General features: G+C 31.4%; 2 protein-coding genes across 2 annotated transcripts; one reads left to right on the top strand and one right to left on the bottom strand.

Annotated features, from left to right (window-relative positions):
• Positions 1–1,797: 1,797 nt before the first annotated feature.
• LOC110408976 (RING/U-box superfamily protein) lies at positions 1,798–3,957 on the bottom strand. Its single transcript, XM_021418152.1, has 5 exons — positions 3,509–3,957; positions 2,772–2,950; positions 2,488–2,571; positions 2,225–2,392; positions 1,798–2,126 (listed from the first exon to the last, which is right to left on the bottom strand). The coding sequence occupies exons 1-5, from the start codon at positions 3,660–3,662 to the stop codon at positions 2,004–2,006; spliced, it is 708 nt and encodes a 235-aa protein (XP_021273827.1). The 5' UTR covers positions 3,663–3,957; the 3' UTR covers positions 1,798–2,003.
• Positions 3,958–12,047: 8,090 nt separating this feature from the next.
• Positions 12,048–18,433, top strand: ACO1 (aconitase 1). Its single transcript, XM_021444979.2, has 21 exons — positions 12,048–12,198; positions 12,492–12,618; positions 12,757–12,861; positions 13,167–13,327; positions 13,455–13,547; positions 13,691–13,876; positions 14,095–14,256; positions 14,494–14,638; positions 14,738–14,880; positions 14,957–15,013; positions 15,105–15,184; positions 15,292–15,367; positions 15,832–16,017; positions 16,151–16,218; positions 16,308–16,426; positions 16,519–16,640; positions 16,824–16,922; positions 17,009–17,488; positions 17,650–17,748; positions 17,859–18,101; positions 18,193–18,433. Exons 2-21 carry the CDS (start codon positions 12,615–12,617, stop codon positions 18,265–18,267), a joined length of 2,703 nt encoding a protein of 900 aa, XP_021300654.1. The 5' UTR covers positions 12,048–12,198; positions 12,492–12,614; the 3' UTR covers positions 18,268–18,433.
• Positions 18,434–19,228: the final 795 nt, after the last annotated feature.

Genomic DNA, 19,228 nt, shown 5'->3' with positions numbered 1-19,228 from the left:
GAAGTTAAGTATCCTTGAATTCCAGGAGAATTCAATCTAAAATCAATGGACACAAACCTGGAAAGATGATGCCAGGTTAATTTATGTTAATCAGATTCTACAATCTTTGTCAGTTGAGTGGAATGTCAGTTAGTGTCTACTTTATCCGGATGGAACCCATGATCTTGTTTATCAGAATATGTCTCGAAAATTACACACGCTTGGAATCTTTCTTTACTTACAAGCTCTAGACAAGAAAAAGTTTGAGCTTAAGCATAAAATATCTGAAAATGGGCAAATAAAAGGGAAAAAAAACATGGGAGATTTCTTTTCATTGAAAATTTTTATGACATTTGATGATCAGTTGGCCAATTTATTAGAATTCTTCTTAAAACCATTCCTTTTTCATGGAACCCTCCTGAACTTTGACTGCTAGACATTGCCCCAAGACTGAAGGCACAATCTTGAAGAAATTCATCAGGAAATGAATCATGTGAAACTGATCACATGGTTGTAGGGAGGAAAAATATTTTGCAAGAAACACCACTTTTATTATAAGAAATAAACCTTAATCATCTTTAGTCTTCTCCTTCCTCTTCTTCATCTTCCTCTAGTTTGATGAATGAATTCATTTGAACAATAATCTCTTTCAGACCAAAAACATAAAAAAGGTGTTTCCATTAGGTACACAATTTTATCTACCAGATTTAGACCTTTCATCTTTGGTAGACCCAGATGTAACTTTCTTTTTTATGATGAGGTGGGATTGGCACATCCAAACCACAACTAAATGCACGAAGTGAAGTAGGTGAAAACCAACATATTTCGCCAATATTTGTTCTATAATTTTTATTTTTATTTTTGTTTGCAACTAGGGGACGCCATTGCCAATAGGCAATAAGCTCAAATTGCAGACGTACATCAAGATTTTAATGTGGGTAGCTGTTTGGTTGGCCACGAGTTAAATACTTTTTCTGCTCTTTGTTCAAATGGCTTTGCATCTGTTCCTGTACCCTGCAATTTACTCCCCAACATGCTTGGTCACATAGTTCTGCGGGGAGTGACTTGACAAAGGATCTCGTTTCTAAGACAGGCTTGGTTGGTATCTTAAAACAATCCTACATTAACATTTTTTTTTTCTCTTGCCAAGTACCCTTTGTTTTCTGAATATTTTGACAAGACTGACACCGGCCAGGCCCTGGAAGTCAAAGAAGATGAAATTTTTAGACCCATTCTTTGGGGCATATAATTCAAGATGTTGGTCTAACCTGTTTCAGTTTAGTTCTCTCAAGCAATAGCCTAAGACTTAGAAAACAACATCTTCACCAACTCCTGCCTCGGCTTCCTTGCAAGTATTTAATGCACGAATTTAAAATGGTTGTCCCAGCAGTTTTTTTTTCATAAATGAGACTGACAAGTTAGATCTGAAAACTGTTTTCAGAGTTAATGTGTCCTCTAGCCTTTGCATGATTGAGTATCCTGAAACAAAAGCAGGATCTGATGATAAGTTCCAACTCCCATACTGTCGGCGTTCCTCTGATGAACTTGTGTAAACTGTAAAAACAAACATTCAGTGAAGTAGAAACACTATATAATCCTTGCTATGATTCTTCCCTAAACTGGTAAAGCACCCAAAATTGCCTACGGCTTTCAGTGTCAAGAAGAAGCGGCAATCAGTTCTGAACCATATCGGTTGCCTAGAATTAATATAATCATAAAACTGGAGGTCTCAATCCAGGAGGAAACCTCATGAGAACTGAAATGAAATACCAACACCGTGATCAAATCTACATTGCTATTGAGATATAAGATTAGAAGTTTCAGAACTATAAATCAAAAACTTTATACATAGGGCTAATCGAGTACAATGTTCAATCCTGCACGATGATGTAGGTAGACAACCCAGAGAGGCAGAGTAGGCAAGCATTAGATGAACAAATGAACAAGCCCTGGCAAGAAAGGGCAGTATAAATAAAATACAAAGACCTTTTTCTAATTGTATAATTTACAAAAATAAAATAAAATTACAGATCCCTTCTGCACAATGGACAAGAACCATGCCTAAGAAGCCACTTATCAATGCAAGGCAGGTGGAACATGTGATGGCACTGTGGCAAGCTCCTGATTGTTTCTCCAAGCTGAAAGTCCTGCATAAAGATAACTCCAAATGTCAGTTAAATAAGCTTCTTATGCAACTAGATTTTACAAAGAATGGGGGAAAATGCAAAACACAGCATGGTCGGACCTGAAGGCAAACTGAACAGGAAACTTTTTCCCCAGAAGCATCTACATTGTTATTGTTTGTGATTATGATCTTTGGGATTTTTTCAACCAAATCACCAGCCAATCCTTTAGCACCACCGGTGTCAAAGATGTTCTGGACCTCCTCAAAAGTTGTTTCAGCAGCTCCCATCTGATAACAGAAACCAAAATCATAAGCAAATTGCCATTTGATGGAACCACCACTTTCTAGCATAGAGACTACTATCATTTTGCAGAGCATATCACCTGACTTTGGACTGCACTCAGCATTGCTGGACCAATTCGTTCACGAACAAGCCTCCCACTAAGGAGGCTTGCAATGACGTCAATCTGCAGAATTTGCAGGAAAATGAGTTAGATTGCCTACAAGGATTACTATAACTCAAAAGTGAAGGTTGAAAATTGTCAATAATTGTATCACGAACTTATATATTTAGAACAATAAGTGTTTTTCTTTAATCCCTCTTTCTATTAACTTAGAAACTAGCAACCAAACCTGAAAAACCAGGGTAATAAACAAAAGTGCTCACCAAGTAAAGCAAACATCCGATCCCGGATTCGTCCGATTGCCAAAGAACAAGAGAAGATTCAAAGACTTCGATTGAGAAAACTGCCCCAGATATGGCCCCAACTGCAGCCCCTCGAACAAACCCACTCTCCGTCTCTTGTCCTATCAAAGCCCCAGTCATGGCCCCTAAGAAGGTGCCCACTGCAGACAAAAATGTCAATCTCTTGAGTAAAAATTTGAGTATGAAGAGTTAACTTCAGGCATTAAAGCGTTCTACATGTTAAAATTCTAAGAAACCAAACAACATGTCATTAATTCTAGATGTATTTGGAAATAAATATAAGACAAATTAATGTCCAAACTGCTTTGTCTGCACGCAGAACATTTCATATTATTACAATCCAAAAAAATTGGAACAGCAACATAATTAGATTTATCTTATATCCATATAATAATACTGGAGAAATGATAATTATTACTATAAAATAAATATGATACTTACATCAAAAAAACAAAATTTTACAAAGAATAGAACATATCATATGAGTTAATAGCAGGAAAGAAGAACAAAAGAAGCCAAATTCGATTTATTACAAAAAAAACCAACATCAAGGACCATGAATAGATCAAGAATCAAATGGCTTTCAATTCAAGAAAAAAAGGTTATAAATTCGATCAACCACGAGAAATCCAAAAAGAAAAGAGAAAACTAGAAGCAATAAGGAAGTATCATAAAGAAGAAGAGATAAAGAAACCAACCTAATGCAAAGAAGAAGGTTAAGATCGCAGAGAAAATGTTCCCAATGATGGCAGAAACGGCAAAATTGAAAAAATCTTTAACCTTTTCCACGAAATCTCCAAACAAAGACAATGAAGACAAAGAAAAACGAGATGGGTAGTGATAATAATCCATCTTTTTTCCTTGTTTCCTCTTCGGGTTCTGGTACGGTCTCAAATGAGAACCGGTAATGAAAAGGTTTTGATGATCTACAAAGAACGGGGTTTAAGAAGAAGCTTATATATATAAAGAACAACAAAGAGAAGAGAAAGGGTATGCTTCGTGCTTAAGAGATGGAATCGAGAGCAAATCAACCAACTCGTATTTAAAGCTTCAATTTCTTTGATGCAACCCTCTTTCTCTCTCTACCTGTTTTCTTTGAAACATGAAAATTTCTGTCTTGTGGATGGAAGGAAATCTCTCTTTCCTTTTTCTTTTCTCTTTCTTCCCTTTTAATTTAATAAAATTTAATAATATTATTAAATTAAATTAATTAGAAATAGTTTTCATTGTCAAAAGACCACGAGTGAGTTACAGGAAAGAAGCTTCTCTTTTTAGCTTTTGAAAATCTAGCATGGACTCATCGACGTAGGATGGATGATGAGTCACTCGTTCTCCATTAAAGAGGGAGAGAGAATTTTCTTCAATTATTTATTTATTTATTTTTAATCCAAGTGATTTGTCACAGTTGTGCAAGTTGTACAAACTTAGACCTTAGTTGATTTTTTTTTTAGGAATTCGATTCACTATGTTAATTTATTTTTGTTTTATTTTTAAAATACATAACTTTTATATTTAATATAATAAAAATATGAAGTTTTTGAAATAAAAATTTTTCACGTTAAGATATCTTAAAAAACAAAATATAATGATCGAAAGGTATTGTATTTTTTCTCTTGATATTTCAAGAAACTTATTAATACGGTTGCTCGTTTTAGACTTTGAATCATAAGGCAATTGATAGGACTTGTTGAGTTTTCTTTTTTTTTTTTTGACAAATTGAAGTGATAAAGGATTGAACATGAATAAATTAAACTTTGATTTAAATAATTATTTTTTAATTTTTATATAAATTAAAATAAATGTTTTATTGTAATATATTTTTAATATAAAATATAAAAAAATCATATTAAGACATTTTCAAAAATTATAAAACAGATGAAATATATTTTATTTAGGTATTATTGTGAGCTTATTAATGAGGCTGCTCAATTTAGACTTTTAGACGGTGAGAAATATAGGTAACTGATTGGAACCATTTGAACCACAACAACCTTGTTCCTCAGACACAGGTCGGTTCAAAATCTGTGCCTAAATTTTAGTAAATTTTTCCTTCTTTTTGCTTTTGGATCTCTCTGTCGTTGACAAAAGCCAGAAAGGGCTTCTTTTTCTTTGTCTAATATTATTTCCCAACTAACCAACTCGTTTTTGGCACTGAATTTTCCAGGAAAGGTGGCCTTGTTTGTTTTCGGTTGAATGACTATGACGTTGCCGGTGCACAATTTTTTCTTCTTTTTCCTTTTGCATGTATATGTAGGTATTTAAAGCTTTGAACTATCCTTCAAATTTTGGGTCAAGCTCTTTTTTTTAAAATCTTTTGTAGTTCTTTGCCTATTCTTGACAGTAATTATACCCAAAAAAAAAGGAAAAAAAATTAAAAGTTGCCATAAATAAAAAAGTTTGGGATGTGTTGATGATTCCATTTGACAGCAGTATGGATAATTTCCGGGAAATAAGCAAAGCTGCTGACCCACTTGCTCCAAATAGTTTAAAATCTCAAATTTTGGTTGTTGATTTTTTTTTTTTTAACGAGATGTCTTAAGATGAATTCTTTTTAGATATTTAATATTTTATTTTTTATACTTTTTTTAGTATTTCATATTAAAAAGTACTAGACATGTTTAAAACGGAAAAACAAATGATTTTCACATTATTTGTTTCCTTAGATAAGGTTTGTAATGAACAGATGGCTACTTGGTCATCCTTAATAATGATGATAATTTGCCATTTAACAATAAAATAATGAAGTGGGAAAAATCTTCTTCTGTATTGGTCAGAGTAGAAAGGAAAGAAAAAAGGATCATCTTTGCATGTTTCAAACACAAAAGACCTTTTCTGTCGATAAATAATGAATGATACTCCTAAGAAGTGTGTATGGTTCATAAAAAGGAATACAGTGACCATGAAATAATCATTTTGCAAGAATAGAAAAAGAATATGTTTGATTTTATTTTTTTAAGTTAAAAGTTATTATAAAATTTTTATTAAAAATAATAATTTTTAAAATTAAGTTAAAATTATTTGATAAATTTATTTTTATAAGTTCTTTTTAATAAATTCTAATTTTGATTAAAATTATCATAAAAGTTTTTTTTTAGAGTACAATATTAGAATTAATTTTAATAGATGGGAGGACATTTTGAAATAAAAATAAAAATTCTTCTTTGTTTTTTAAAAAAGAGAAGAGAAAGTTCTTTTTTAGAGCTTTTCTTGAAGCTCCTTTTTACTTTTAATTTTGTTTTTAAAAAAAAGACTACGTTTTTAATTGCTTATCAATATCCTGTTTGACCTGGCTAGATGAACTAAAAAAAGGTTAAACCAAACAAGCATTAAGAGATTGTTTCAGAAAAATGATATAGGATAAGAATTGTTATTATGAATTCTTCTAATATTTGGTTGGTGAGAATAATTTTAGGAATAACTAAAGAATAAGTCATAAATGACAAACAATATCAATTTTTATAATATTTAATTTCTAAATTAAAATATTTATAATGAAAATATTTATTTTATTATTTTTATTTTTTAAAAAATATTAAAAATATAATTAAAATTTTAATATATTTTTTAATTTTAAAATATTAACAAAATGAATAATAAAAACATAAACCTTTTTATTTTAAATTTATTTTAATCTTTTTATTTTTTAAATTTTAAATTCATTTTAATTTGGTGAGAGAATAATAAGAGTGAGCAAAACCAATCCATACCAATTACTCACTTAAACCCAATGCGATTTGAGTTAAATGGTTTTGTCTAATTAATTCATTGGTCCAAAATGTTTGATCCAATTGGTTTTTTGATCAGTTATCGGTTTTAAACTTTTTGAACCAATCCACCTAAAAAACCAAATTAATTTTTTATAAATTTATATATATATATATGATATTTTTATATATATTAAGAAGAATTGATAGTAAATTTAATTAATAATATACTTAAAATATACTAGGATATTATATGTACATATATCAATCATAATTATAACAATTTAATATTAATTATATTTATTTATTTACAAATCTGTATTAATATAAAATTACAAGTTATATATTTTAAATGATATAACTTATATGTTAATATTATAATATATGATAGTAAATATCGTTTATATTAATATGTTATAATTATTACATTTTAGTAATATTTTGTAACATAAAATGTTATGAATATATATATAATTGTATAAATATATTATATATTTATATTTAATTTATACATAAACGTTACTATAATTTATAATAAATTTTATTTTTATATTTACACTTAATAGCTTTATTAGTTATCACCTTAGATTTTATAACATATGGTTTATAATTAGTTATTATTTATACAAACTTTGATATAAAACATTATAATATCTAAATTATGTCATTAATTTCACATTTATATATATATAATTATGGATGACGATTATAAGTTTTAACATTATAATTTATAAAAAAATAGTGATAAAATTTTGATCAATTGGTTCAAAACCAAACTAACTAAACGAATTGTATGTTTGGTCAATTTGGTCTTCTTTTATATTTGATCGATTTTAATCAATTTTTTAAAAATAATTAGTCTATTTGATCCTTAAATATGATGGACCAAACCATCTGATTCACCCATTTGCTCATCCCTGGAGAATAAGAAAGGTAGTTGGATAGAAAGGAAGAAATTGTACAAGATAAATATAATGTATTTTGTGTAATATGATAATTCTTTAATTTAATAAAAGATATTTTTATCTATTCATATTTTTACTCTATTCTTTTCTTTTTGGAATATCCAATATCAAGAGACTTTAATATTGACTATTTCCTCATCTCCTTGAATGGTCATTCCAAGAAATAGTCATTCTTTCAAACCAAATAGAGTATTAAAAAAATAAAAGACTATTCCATTCTCTCAACCTAGTAAAAACATGAAACTTTTCTAATTTTTCACTTGCAAAAAAGTTTTAAAAAAAGCTTTCATTATTCCTAATCTTATCCCATAATTATGTTGAAATAACTAGTTGACACCTATTTCATCAGTTTAATTTCCATTTTCCGTTCTCTTAATTTGTCAAAAAATCAATTAGAAGAAAAATAATAACTTAGAATGTAAATACAAAAAAATCCGTTAATATTTTCAATTTTCTAGATCAATCCGATTCTATTCTTTCGTCTTGAATTAGAACTTGGTGAAGAACGACGCACCAAAGTTACGGTTTTTCAAACTTGTTTGAGATTAGTTTTATTTCAATTATTTTTCAGAAAAAAAAAGTGCAAAAATCAAAAGAAGGCAGCAACGAAATCTTGCACGTCATTAATTTAATAAGATGGTGACGCCATTGATGGAAGAAATGATGCAACATCTAAACCGTGGATGACCGCAACCATCACCATTGGAACATGAGTTTTGCATCCTTCAAAGTTCCGATCAAGGACTTGCCCATGTCCGTGTTTTTCTCATGTCTTTCCGTCACGCTTCAAAAAGGAGTTTTAGGTGTGGAAATGATGCCTTAAAAATTACAGCTCCTTCTCCTTTTTCATGCTTGCAAGCTAATTTTTATTCCCTTTTTTTAATTTGAATATTGCTTACATGTTAATTAATTAATTAGCTAGCTTGATTTATCCGAAAGACACGTTCTCTCCATTTTTTTATTATAAAAATAAAAAACAAACAAACATTTAAAATGAAAAGAGAATATATGCTAATACCTTTTTAATTAGATTGATAATTAAAATTTTTTTAATTTTTTTTCTTGTTGATTTAGAGAAAGAGGATGCGAATTTTATCATTTAAATAAAAAATTATGCATCAATCAGAGTTTTTTGAAATTTAATTACATACTTTTTAACCTAAAAAAAAAGTTATAGCAGGTTTCGAGAAAATTGATCAAAACCCCAAAAATTATTGTCACATTTAGCAGCAAATTTTCAAATATTCTTGCAGAATTTTGGAGGCAAGAAGCATGGAGAAAATGGAAGTTGAGATGCTGCTATCAATCTTAAAGTAGAGGAATTAATGAAGCAGCCAGAAAATCTCTACTTACCCCCAATCCAGGGAACATTAATGTCCTCGTCAAGGAGACTATATAAAGTAATTACAAATCTATATTTGTTTAGTAGGGGAAGATTTAGTGAAACAAACTCGAAAGTATAACAATTGATTTTAAGTTATATATCGATTTTAAAAATTTAAATAATATCGGAAAATACTATTGATTGATTTTACATTAGATGCAGTTGGTATTTTGGTGTCGATGAAAGTAGAAAAGATTTGCTGTTGAATGATTCTTCTTCTTGTCGTTGTTGTTTCGAGAGAGTAGAAGAAAAATCTCAGCCTAACCATCACTGATTTTGTTCACTCTTAGTATAATTCCATATTGCAGTCTGCTCTCTAATGGAAATTCAAGCGTGACTAAAAATAAAATGCTTAAATAATGCTACGTTGTTTTTTTTTTTTTTTTCTCTCACATTTTTAATGGTGGGTAAGCTAAACGATGACCTGGGGGCTGCAAATCTTGTGCTGCAATTCGTAAGCCATTTACAAAGTATAATTATAATTAATTAAGCTTTTAACGAAGAAAATGTGTCACAAAGTCTCCACCAACTTCGTGAAGCTGTGGGCAGTAGTCTGCTGGTTTTCATCACTGCTCTAGATGGAAAGTAGAGACTTAAAATTTAAGAAAAAAACAAAGGTACTGCATGAGTAGTTTTATAGCTACACGTAGGGGTGAGTAAATGTAAATCAAACCAAACAATCGAATCTAGCTGAAATAAGTTTTATTTTTTTAGGTTTAGTTAGTTTGTTTTTTTAGATAGTTTAGTTAGAATAATTTGATTATTAAAATTAATTCGGTTTAATTTATGTTATAAAAATTTTTAATCAAATTAACTGAATTAATCCAACTTAAATAAGGGTATTATGAGAATTTTACATAAAAAATAAATCCTAAATTTAATATCTTCTCCTCTTTAGTTTCTTTTTAATTATAGAAGTATCCATCTTATTTATTATAATTTCTTAATATCATTTTTAATATTTTTGTAATATTGATTCATTAAAAAATATAACATAAATAAATATATACAAAAAATAAAAAATTTATCTTTGGTTTTTAGAAATGGAACAGGTTCAATTTCGGTTAGTTCGGTTATTTGTATAATTTAGTTCGGATTCAGTTATTTTTAAATATAAATTCAGTTAATTTGATTATTAAATATCCAAACCCAAACTAATCGAAATAATCGTTTGCACTAGCCAAGTAAAAAATTTAATAATTTTCTCATATTATTAATGAATGAATTAAAATATGATCTTGTTGAATATGATATCTCCATATTTTGAGATTATTTTGATATATAGAAATGAATTTAACGAAATAGTGATTGCAAAACATTTAATTTTGATTCCAACTTGGTCAAAGAAAAAAAAGAGGCTTTTGTATGGTTTTTTTATACTTTACATCAATGAAATAATTAATTACAATTATTGTATCGATTGTTATTATGCTTATGTGATTTTTTATTTTTTAAATACTTGAATTATTAAACTTAAGTGATTACATAAAATAATAAAATAATCACGAGACCGTAAAAATAATGTACAAAAAGATTTGCAATTGTAACTAAATTGACATATATTATCTGTTTTATTTTTTTGTTCATACAACTAAATTATTATTGTTATAATTCTTTTAATTACAGTTTTATTTGGCATTGTCTGCAATAATGAAACTTGACTTGGTGTCCAAAGAAGTAGAGCTGACCAAAATAAGAGAACAGAGAACGATCAATTTTCTTATTAATAAAATTTCCTTAAATTAAACACATTTCGTTACCAAACAAGATAATCATCAGAAGAAAAAAAAATCTATCAGATTTTGAGCAAACCACTAGAAAAAGGGTATCTGTTGGCTGCTTCGTTTCAATAATAACGAGAGGCAGAAAAAACATTTTAATTTTTATAATTAATATGTAAATATTAAATACGAAATAAATTACATAATTACATAATCAAATCACCTCATATTTAAACATAAATAAATATAACTACGTTATATAAAATTAAAATTGTGCACATAATCAAAATCACGTCATATTCGAACACGAATAAAAAATATCAAGCTGTCTTTAAATTTGTAAAACGATTGCTAGAAGAGACGTGAAGAAAAGTGGCACTTTCAAAGGCTTAACTTTTTCTTGTTGGGTGGCATGTGACATTTTTCTCTTTTAATGTTATATTGTTAAAAATAATTAAAGAAAAAAGAAAGCAAAACTATCAAAATTCTTTGATATTGTGTACATATACGAACATGAGAATCTAGATTCTTTTTAAGATTAATTTAAATATTATTATTTAATATATAATTATCGTGTATCTATGTATGATTAAAAAACTATAATTACTCAAAACAATATAATCATGGCCAAGAGAGGTGGAGGGCATGAGAGCTAATAGGGCTACTGCTTTCCAAAAGTTTAAAATATTTTTATATTTTAAAAATTTGACCTTTATAATAAATTTTTTATTTGATAAATTTTTTTACAATAATTAATTAACAACTAATTATAATAAACTGAAGGATTAAAGTAATGCTTATTATAGTAGAATTATTTTTCAAATCCAACTTTCGCAAGATTTCAAAACTAACCACCTGCTTAATTTTTTTATCAAATGAGAAAAAAAGAAACTTATAATAAAATATCATATGATTTTTTTAAAAGTTTGTTAATTATTTTTATTAAAACAATAATTCGAGATTTTAATTTCTTTTAAAGGTGGCACTTTGATAATAACTTAGTGATAAATATTATGAAAAATTATCGAACTCAATTAAAAAATATTTAAAAAAACAAAAAAGATCAAATTTTAATATGCAATAGTTGATAGAAAAATATTGTTTATTTTGTACATAATATATCATTGAAATTATTTTATATTTTTATTAAATATTAAAATTTTAATATAATTTTTTATAAAAATTAATTTTATTTTAAATAGAAAATCTTGATTCTGACAATAATGATGGGTATGCAAAATAGTCACTCAAATAAATGCTTAATCCATTACGTGCATGGATTTTCTTTTATTTAATAAAAATCTAGATAAAGCAATAATATCGGTCGACGAAAGAAAAATCAAAGGATAAGACCGAGTGAAAGACACGTGTCGTTGGGAGATTTTCATTTGGATTGAAGTGACAAGCCGCCCAAGCTGATCTCTCCTAGAACTATCTGACAATATAAAATATGGATGGAAGTGGGAGGAAGGAGAGCGCCGAGCACGAGCCCACCTTCGGAAAATGAAAAAACTCAGTACTAAAAAGTGACAAGCACCTCAGAATATACGACAAAAAAATCCGCATTGTACATTGCATCTCTCCCGATTCCAAAATTTACTTTTGCCTGCAAAGGTTTTGTTCTTCTTTTTTAAATATATTTTTAATTTTTTATATTTAGGTACTGTGAATCTGTTATATATAGTATTTACGTGTTATAAATAAATAAATGTAAAAAATTTAAATTTTTTTAAATTTCTTTATTAACAAAACTAATATATAAATCTTATATAATTGACATTACGCCAAGCATAATTTTTTCCTGCTCTTATATTATTTAAATTTATTATGCATTAATGAAATGGTAATATAGATTTTATACACTTAAATACGTCGAATATAAATTTTTTTTTTCTCTGATCCTCCAGACTTTGAGCTCGCATAATATCTAATCCCCGAGAAACGACGGGTCACCTACCCCCCGAGAAACGCCTCGCGCACACTCCCTAGATCTCGCTTTCGTTAATCAATCTTTTTCCTGGATCATTGCCATGGGTAGTTTAATAATATTAGCTTCCATTTCTTAATCTTCTCTCCGGTTTTCGTTTTACTGGACCTGGAAAAGTCCCGGTTAGTTACTCGACGAACTGATTTTGAATCTGTTGTTGTTTTTTTGTTTGAACTTGATTTTAGCTACAGAGAATCCTTTCGACAGCATTTTGAAGACTTTGGAGAAGCCAGGTGGTGGTGAATTCGGGAAATATTATAGTTTACCGGCTCTCGATGATGCAAGGATCGGTCAGTTCTTTCTTTTGATCACTGTTTTAAAACTTATTTTTTCTCTTTGGATTTTAGATTTCGTTTCGGAGAGATGATAGGAAAGGAAATGAAGATTAATGTTATGAAATGAATCTGTGCGTTTTTGAGCTAATCTGGAGGTGGTTGAGTGATTATTTAAATCGGTCAACTTAGAGTAAAGAGAAGGATAGAAATCGAAGCTCTGTTTTCACTTTCGTTTATTTTCTTGCGTTTTGTCTTCAACCAAACAAAGGCTGTTTTAGGTTTTGAGCGATTTGCAATTTTGATTGATGCTTTTTGTGCAGATAAACTTCCGTACTCTATTAAAATACTTCTTGAATCCGCGATACGTAACTGCGATGAGTTTCAAGTTAAGAGTAAGGATGTCGAGAAGATCATTGATTGGGAGAACACATCTCCCAAACAAGTTGAGATTCCATTTAAGCCAGCTCGAGTGCTGCTTCAGGTTTGCACTGAATCCAAACTTTTTTACAATGGTGTGATTTGCTGTAATCATAATGAGTTAAAAAAATTTGAATGTAAGTTTGCATTTGTAGGAATGGTTGTGTTTAATAATGTTCTCTGTTTATCAGGATTTTACTGGTGTTCCTGCTGTTGTTGATCTTGCCTGCATGCGAGATGCTATGAACAATCTTGGTGGTAATTCTAATAAAATTAATCCATTGGTGAGTTATGTAATTATTCTTTTTTTTTTTTTGAAACTGAGTTATGTAATTATTCTTAACGATGCTATTGAACTAATCAAAGCAATGTTTATTTTGAACTGTTTTAAGTGATGGTACACGATGAAAAATAATGATGTGTGCAGGTTCCTGTAGATCTTGTTATTGATCACTCAGTTCAGGTTGATGTGGCAAGGTCAGAAAATGCAGTGCAGGCAAACATGGAACTTGAATTCAAACGAAACAAAGAAAGATTTGCTTTTCTCAAGTGGGGTTCAAATGCATTCGATAACATGCTTGTTGTTCCTCCTGGATCAGGAATAGTACATCAGGTAGCAAACATTTTACATTACATGAAGAGAGCATAATCATTTTTTGATTGGCTGTAACAAAGTAAATGCCACTATTCTTGTAAATAATCAGTTTTAGTGTCAAAGAAGGGGGAAACGAATTACATGCTGGTGAGCTTGGTTTAGCATGGAAACATAATACATGTGTTTGTGCAGCATCTTTGTGTCACTAACAAAGTCTCTGTTATCTTGGTTTGCAGGTCAATTTAGAATATCTTGGCAGAGTTGTTTTCAACACAAATGGTGTGCTTTACCCTGATAGTGTTGTTGGAACAGACTCACATACAACTATGATTGATGGATTGGGTGTTGCTGGCTGGGGCGTTGGTGGTATAGAAGCAGAAGCTGCCATGCTTGGCCAGGTAAAATAGTTAATTACTGTTAGGTTCACGTGTTATAGAAAGGTGTGGATAGCATAGAAAGGAAGAAAAAGAGAAAATTTATGGAGCTAACTGTCTATTTAAGTGTTGAACTGGCATTGATGCATTTCTTATTTCATCTAAAGACATAGCTGGAAGGGTGAACGTTTAATTCGTGAATGACTAGTTTGCAGGCAAAACGCCGTGGTTAATGAATTTATACTTGCCTTTTTAATGCAGCCCATGAGCATGGTCTTGCCAGGTGTTGTTGGGTTTAAACTATTAGGAAAATTGAGGGATGGTGTGACGGCTACTGATTTGGTGTTGACTGTTACACAAATTCTGAGGAAGCATGGGGTTGTTGGCAAGTTTGTGGAATTCTATGGTATAGTCTTCGATAGAACCACTATGTTGTTACATATTCATTGTTTCTGTGCTGCGTCTTTTATCTCATGATAGATATTGCTTCAACTTTTCTATACAGGGGAAGGCATGAGTGAATTGTCATTAGCAGACCGTGCCACTATTGCCAACATGTCTCCTGAGTATGGTGCAACCATGGGATTTTTCCCTGTGGATCATGTTACTCTGCAGTATCTACGATTGACTGGCAGAAGTGATGAGACTGTAAGTCCTTAGGGTAAATCTTTGTTTCAATTGATGTATCAACCCTTGATTTACTAACTTATGAACAAAAATGTAGATTGCTATGATAGAATCCTATTTACGGGCCAATAAGATGTTTGTGGACTACAGTGAGGTAAATTTTACACATTAGGTTCTTTCTTCTAGGATTTCATACAAAATTTAGAGCATGCAGTTCTTACTGAGAATTTGTTCTCTGAACTCAGCCTCAGACTGAGAAAGTGTACTCTTCATACTTGGAATTGAAACTTGAGGATGTTGAACCCTGTATATCAGGGCCCAAGAGGTAAAGTTTTCTAGATATGTAAAATCTGCCATCCATTTAACATGAAAAACTTTGTTTAATTTCTGGTATTTCTGTCATTCATGATGTATCTGACTGCTGTATGGCAGGCCACATGATCGAGTTCCTTTGAAAGAAATGAAAGCTGATTGGCATGCATGCTTAGACAACAGAGTTGGATTTAAGGTATAATCTTTAATTCTTCATAAATTAGGCATGGGTCTGTAATGTGCTTTCTTCAAACAGCTGCAGTGGTCATGGGGACATTAAGATGTTAAGTTACAAGAAACTTAGACAGGATGAAATGGCTTAGGGCAAATCATTTATGCACCTTATTCCAGTTTGATAACTCAGAAGTGATTTAAATAGAGACTGTGTCTTGAAATCTATTGTAAGGGTGAGTTGAGGTTAAGTTGATGTTTTTACTACTGCAGTGAGATGCTGAGACAAATAATGACTTCTTGAATAGTAGCATGACAATGAGATATTTTACCATCATATAATAAGACTACTTTGGGAGAATAAATATAAGTCATCAGTCCGTGGCTTTTCTCCTGTTAAAGCAGCAGTTGAAAAAAATTGTTAAGTGCATCATCATCACCTCCTCTTCTCTTACCTGTGTTCATTTTACCCACATTCTCTTGTTACAGGGATTTGCTATACCAAAGGAATCTCAGAACAAGGTTGCAAAGTTTTCATTCCGTGGGACTCCAGCAGAGCTGAGGCACGGAGATGTGGTTATAGCTGCTATTACTAGTTGCACAAATACTTCAAATCCTAGTGTAATGCTAGGAGCTGCTCTGGTTGCAAAGAAGGCATGTGAATTAGGATTGGAGGTAGGGTTTCTCTGCTTTCCTTTACCTTTTATGTCTACAGACATGTATCATCTGACCATTGAACTCATTGATAATGAGAATATTTTTGGTTTGTACTTATTACATATTTGGTATATCACTATAATTTTAACAGGTCAGGCCATGGATTAAGACAAGTCTTGCTCCAGGCTCTGGGGTTGTAACCAAATACTTGCAAAAGAGGTACTTTTCCATAAACCTGTAGGAGTATATTATCCATATAATAAACATTATTCCTTATTTCATATTATTAACTCAGAAATGCACTGCAGTGGCTTGCAGAAATATTTTAATCAATTAGGATTTCATATTGTCGGATACGGATGCACTACATGCATCGGGAATTCAGGAGATATTGATGAATCTGTGGCATCAGCTATCTCTGAAAACGGTAAATTCTTAATTTAGTGAGGGCACACCTGGCTGTCCTGGCATAAGAATTTGGGAGCTGATATTTTGGCTGTTTTGTACATATGCTTCCAGATATGGTGGCCGCAGCTGTGTTGTCAGGAAACAGAAACTTTGAAGGACGCGTACATCCTCTGACAAGGGCTAATTATCTTGCTTCTCCTCCCCTCGTTGTTGCCTATGCTCTTGCTGGCACTGTATGTAGCTTCAAATCATTAGGATTTGATATCTGCTCATAAATTTCTGTTCTTGAAATTGACATGTATACTGCCTATGATGCCATCTGTTTATCATAATTAGATGCTTATATATTCGGACCCCTTTCATTCTTTTCTGAGCTGAAGCATCAAGTCTATATCTCATTTGAAACAACGTTGCAGGTGGAGATTGATTTTGCGACAGAGCCCATTGGTACAGGGAAAGATGGAAAAGAGGTCTTTTTCAAGGACATTTGGCCTTCTAGTGAAGAAGTAGCTGATGTGAGCTACCCAGCCTTCTTTACCTTGACTCCTAGGCTTAAAATATTTGGAACTAATATTGTTTCTCATTATTGTACTGTCTTCAGGTTGTACAATTGAGTGTGCTGCCTGATATGTTTAAAGCTACGTATGAAGCAATCACCAAAGGAAATCCCATGTGGAATCAATTATCTGTACCCTTGAGTATCCTTTACTCCTGGGACCCAAAATCAACTTACATCCATGAGCCACCATACTTTAAAGGCATGACCATGTCGCCTCCAGGTCCACATGGAGTGAAGGATGCTTACTGCTTGCTTAACTTTGGAGACAGTATCACAACTGATCACATCTCCCCAGCCGGTAGCATCCACAAAGACAGTCCTGCAGCGAAATACCTCATGGAACATGGGGTAGATAGAAGAGATTTCAACTCTTATGGAAGTCGCCGTGGTAATGATGAGATTATGGCGAGGGGCACTTTCGCAAATATTCGTATCGTGAACAAACTTTTGAAAGGAGAAGTTGGGCCTAAAACAATTCATATTCCCACCGGAGAGAAGCTATCTGTATATGATGTTGCCATGGTAAATTATTCCACTCATTTAACACTTTTTTACCCTTGAAATCTTGGCCTTTGCCTTATGATCTATCTGAATTAATTGTACTAATTTGTATGATTAACATTCATCTCATGCGGAAGTTGCACTTGAGTTGTAATATTATTTCAATTTTCTGTATCTGACAGAGATACAAGGCCGCAGGACAGGATACCATAATTTTGGCTGGTGCTGAATATGGGAGTGGAAGTTCTCGAGACTGGGCTGCCAAAGGTCCAATGCTGCTGGTACATCATTCATCGTCATCTTTTTTTTTTTCTTTGAGTGACAAAAATGTAGATCTCGCTCTGTATTTTCCGGTCTGTCTCGCTGATGCCGTAAATGATATTGGACGCAGGGTGTAAAGGCAGTCATTGCCAAGAGCTTTGAGCGAATTCACCGCAGTAATCTGGTGGGCATGGGCATCATTCCACTATGTTTCAAGGCTGGAGAGGATGCTGACACTCTCGGGTTGACTGGCCACGAGCGCTATACCATCGATCTTCCTAACACCGTGAATGAAATCAGACCAGGACAAGATGTCACTGTGGCTACAGACTGTGGCAAGTCATTCACCTGTACTGTACGATTTGATACAGAGGTAAAATCTTTTAGTCGGTTTTTGTCAAAAGAGAGCTCCCCCAGTCGTTGAATTTCCTTCCGGATGAACCTTTGGTTACTTTTTCATTCAGGTGGAACTGGCTTATTTCAACCATGGAGGCATTTTGCAATACGTCATCAGGAACTTGATCGGCTCGAAACAGTGATTTGGCAAAAAGAAATAATTGGTCTACAAAGCGGGGTATGCATCTTTGACAAATCCTTTCCTAACCCTGTCTGCTTATTTTTATATGGGTTGGCAATTTTGGACATGTGAAGGAAAAATTGCAGCAACGTTTTATTGAATAAAATTTGAAACCAAAGATGGGAAAATTTTGGGTCTTGCCATTTTAAGCATGGTTAGATACCAGTTATGTGCTCCTGTTTCTTTTCCTATCCCTCCCATCTCACTTTTTCGAGGAGGTTTTGACAAAGGGGAACATGCAAAAAGAAAAAAAAAACAATGCAAAATTCCGACAGGAGAGTACTGTAATTCAGTAATTCATGGTCACGTATTCTAATCATATTGATAATTTCCTGCAACTCGTTGATGTGCGACGAGCATGCACGAGAAACCTCCGTCACTCGGTTCGGTTGGGTGGTCAGGTTAGGCTACAGATGTTAACTACCCGCGCAGGCCCTCTAGCTCCAAACGGCTTTGGGTTGGACTCGAATTTGGATTTAAGATTTTTATACCAAATTTTGGTCGGATCCAATCTGAATTTTTATAATATTCAATTTAATTTAATTTTGAATTTTATGCTAATATTTTAAGTCAATAATGGAGTTGGTACGATTAATTAATGTATATCACAACAGAGACAAATATGTAAATTTTTCTTTTTATTCAAATGAATTGAATAAATAAGTATTCCTATAACTTTTGTAACTGTTCATTTTTGTTCAAAATTTAAACCACTTAATTTTCTCATTCCCAAAGTGAGTACCACAAGATCTAATATAATAAATATTAATAAAACATAAATATCTTGATCTTGATATCTGAAGAGTTGAATAAATGTTGACATTATTATAGCAAGTTTACATTTTTAACTTAAAAAATATATTATATTAAATATATTTTATTTTTTATTAATGTGAAATCTGTATTTTTATAGTAAAAACAAA

The sequence above is a fragment of the Theobroma umbraticum genome, unplaced genomic scaffold (genome assembly GCF_002168275.2).
Source record: "Theobroma umbraticum cultivar Fairchild unplaced genomic scaffold, ASM216827v3 scaffold_44.0, whole genome shotgun sequence".
Classification (NCBI taxonomy): Eukaryota; Viridiplantae; Streptophyta; class Magnoliopsida; order Malvales; family Malvaceae; genus Theobroma; species Theobroma umbraticum.
This window is presented reverse-complemented; position numbering and strand designations above follow the sequence as displayed.

Coding starts and splice junctions, on each gene's coding strand:
- LOC110408976 (XM_021418152.1), bottom strand. CDS start 3,662: ATGGATTATTATCACTACCCATCTCGTTTTTCTTTGTCTTCATTGTCT. Junction 2,393..2,487: donor TGAGTGCAGTCCAAAGTCAG/GTGATATGCTCT, acceptor TTCTGTTATCAG/ATGGGAGCTGCTGAAACAAC. Junction 2,127..2,224: donor CCTGTTCAGTTTGCCTTCAG/GTCCGACCATGC, acceptor ATCTTTATGCAG/GACTTTCAGCTTGGAGAAAC.
- ACO1 (XM_021444979.2), top strand. Junction 14,881..14,956: donor CTGGCAGAAGTGATGAGACT/GTAAGTCCTTAG, acceptor ACAAAAATGTAG/ATTGCTATGATAGAATCCTA. Junction 18,102..18,192: donor CTGTACGATTTGATACAGAG/GTAAAATCTTTT, acceptor TTTTTCATTCAG/GTGGAACTGGCTTATTTCAA.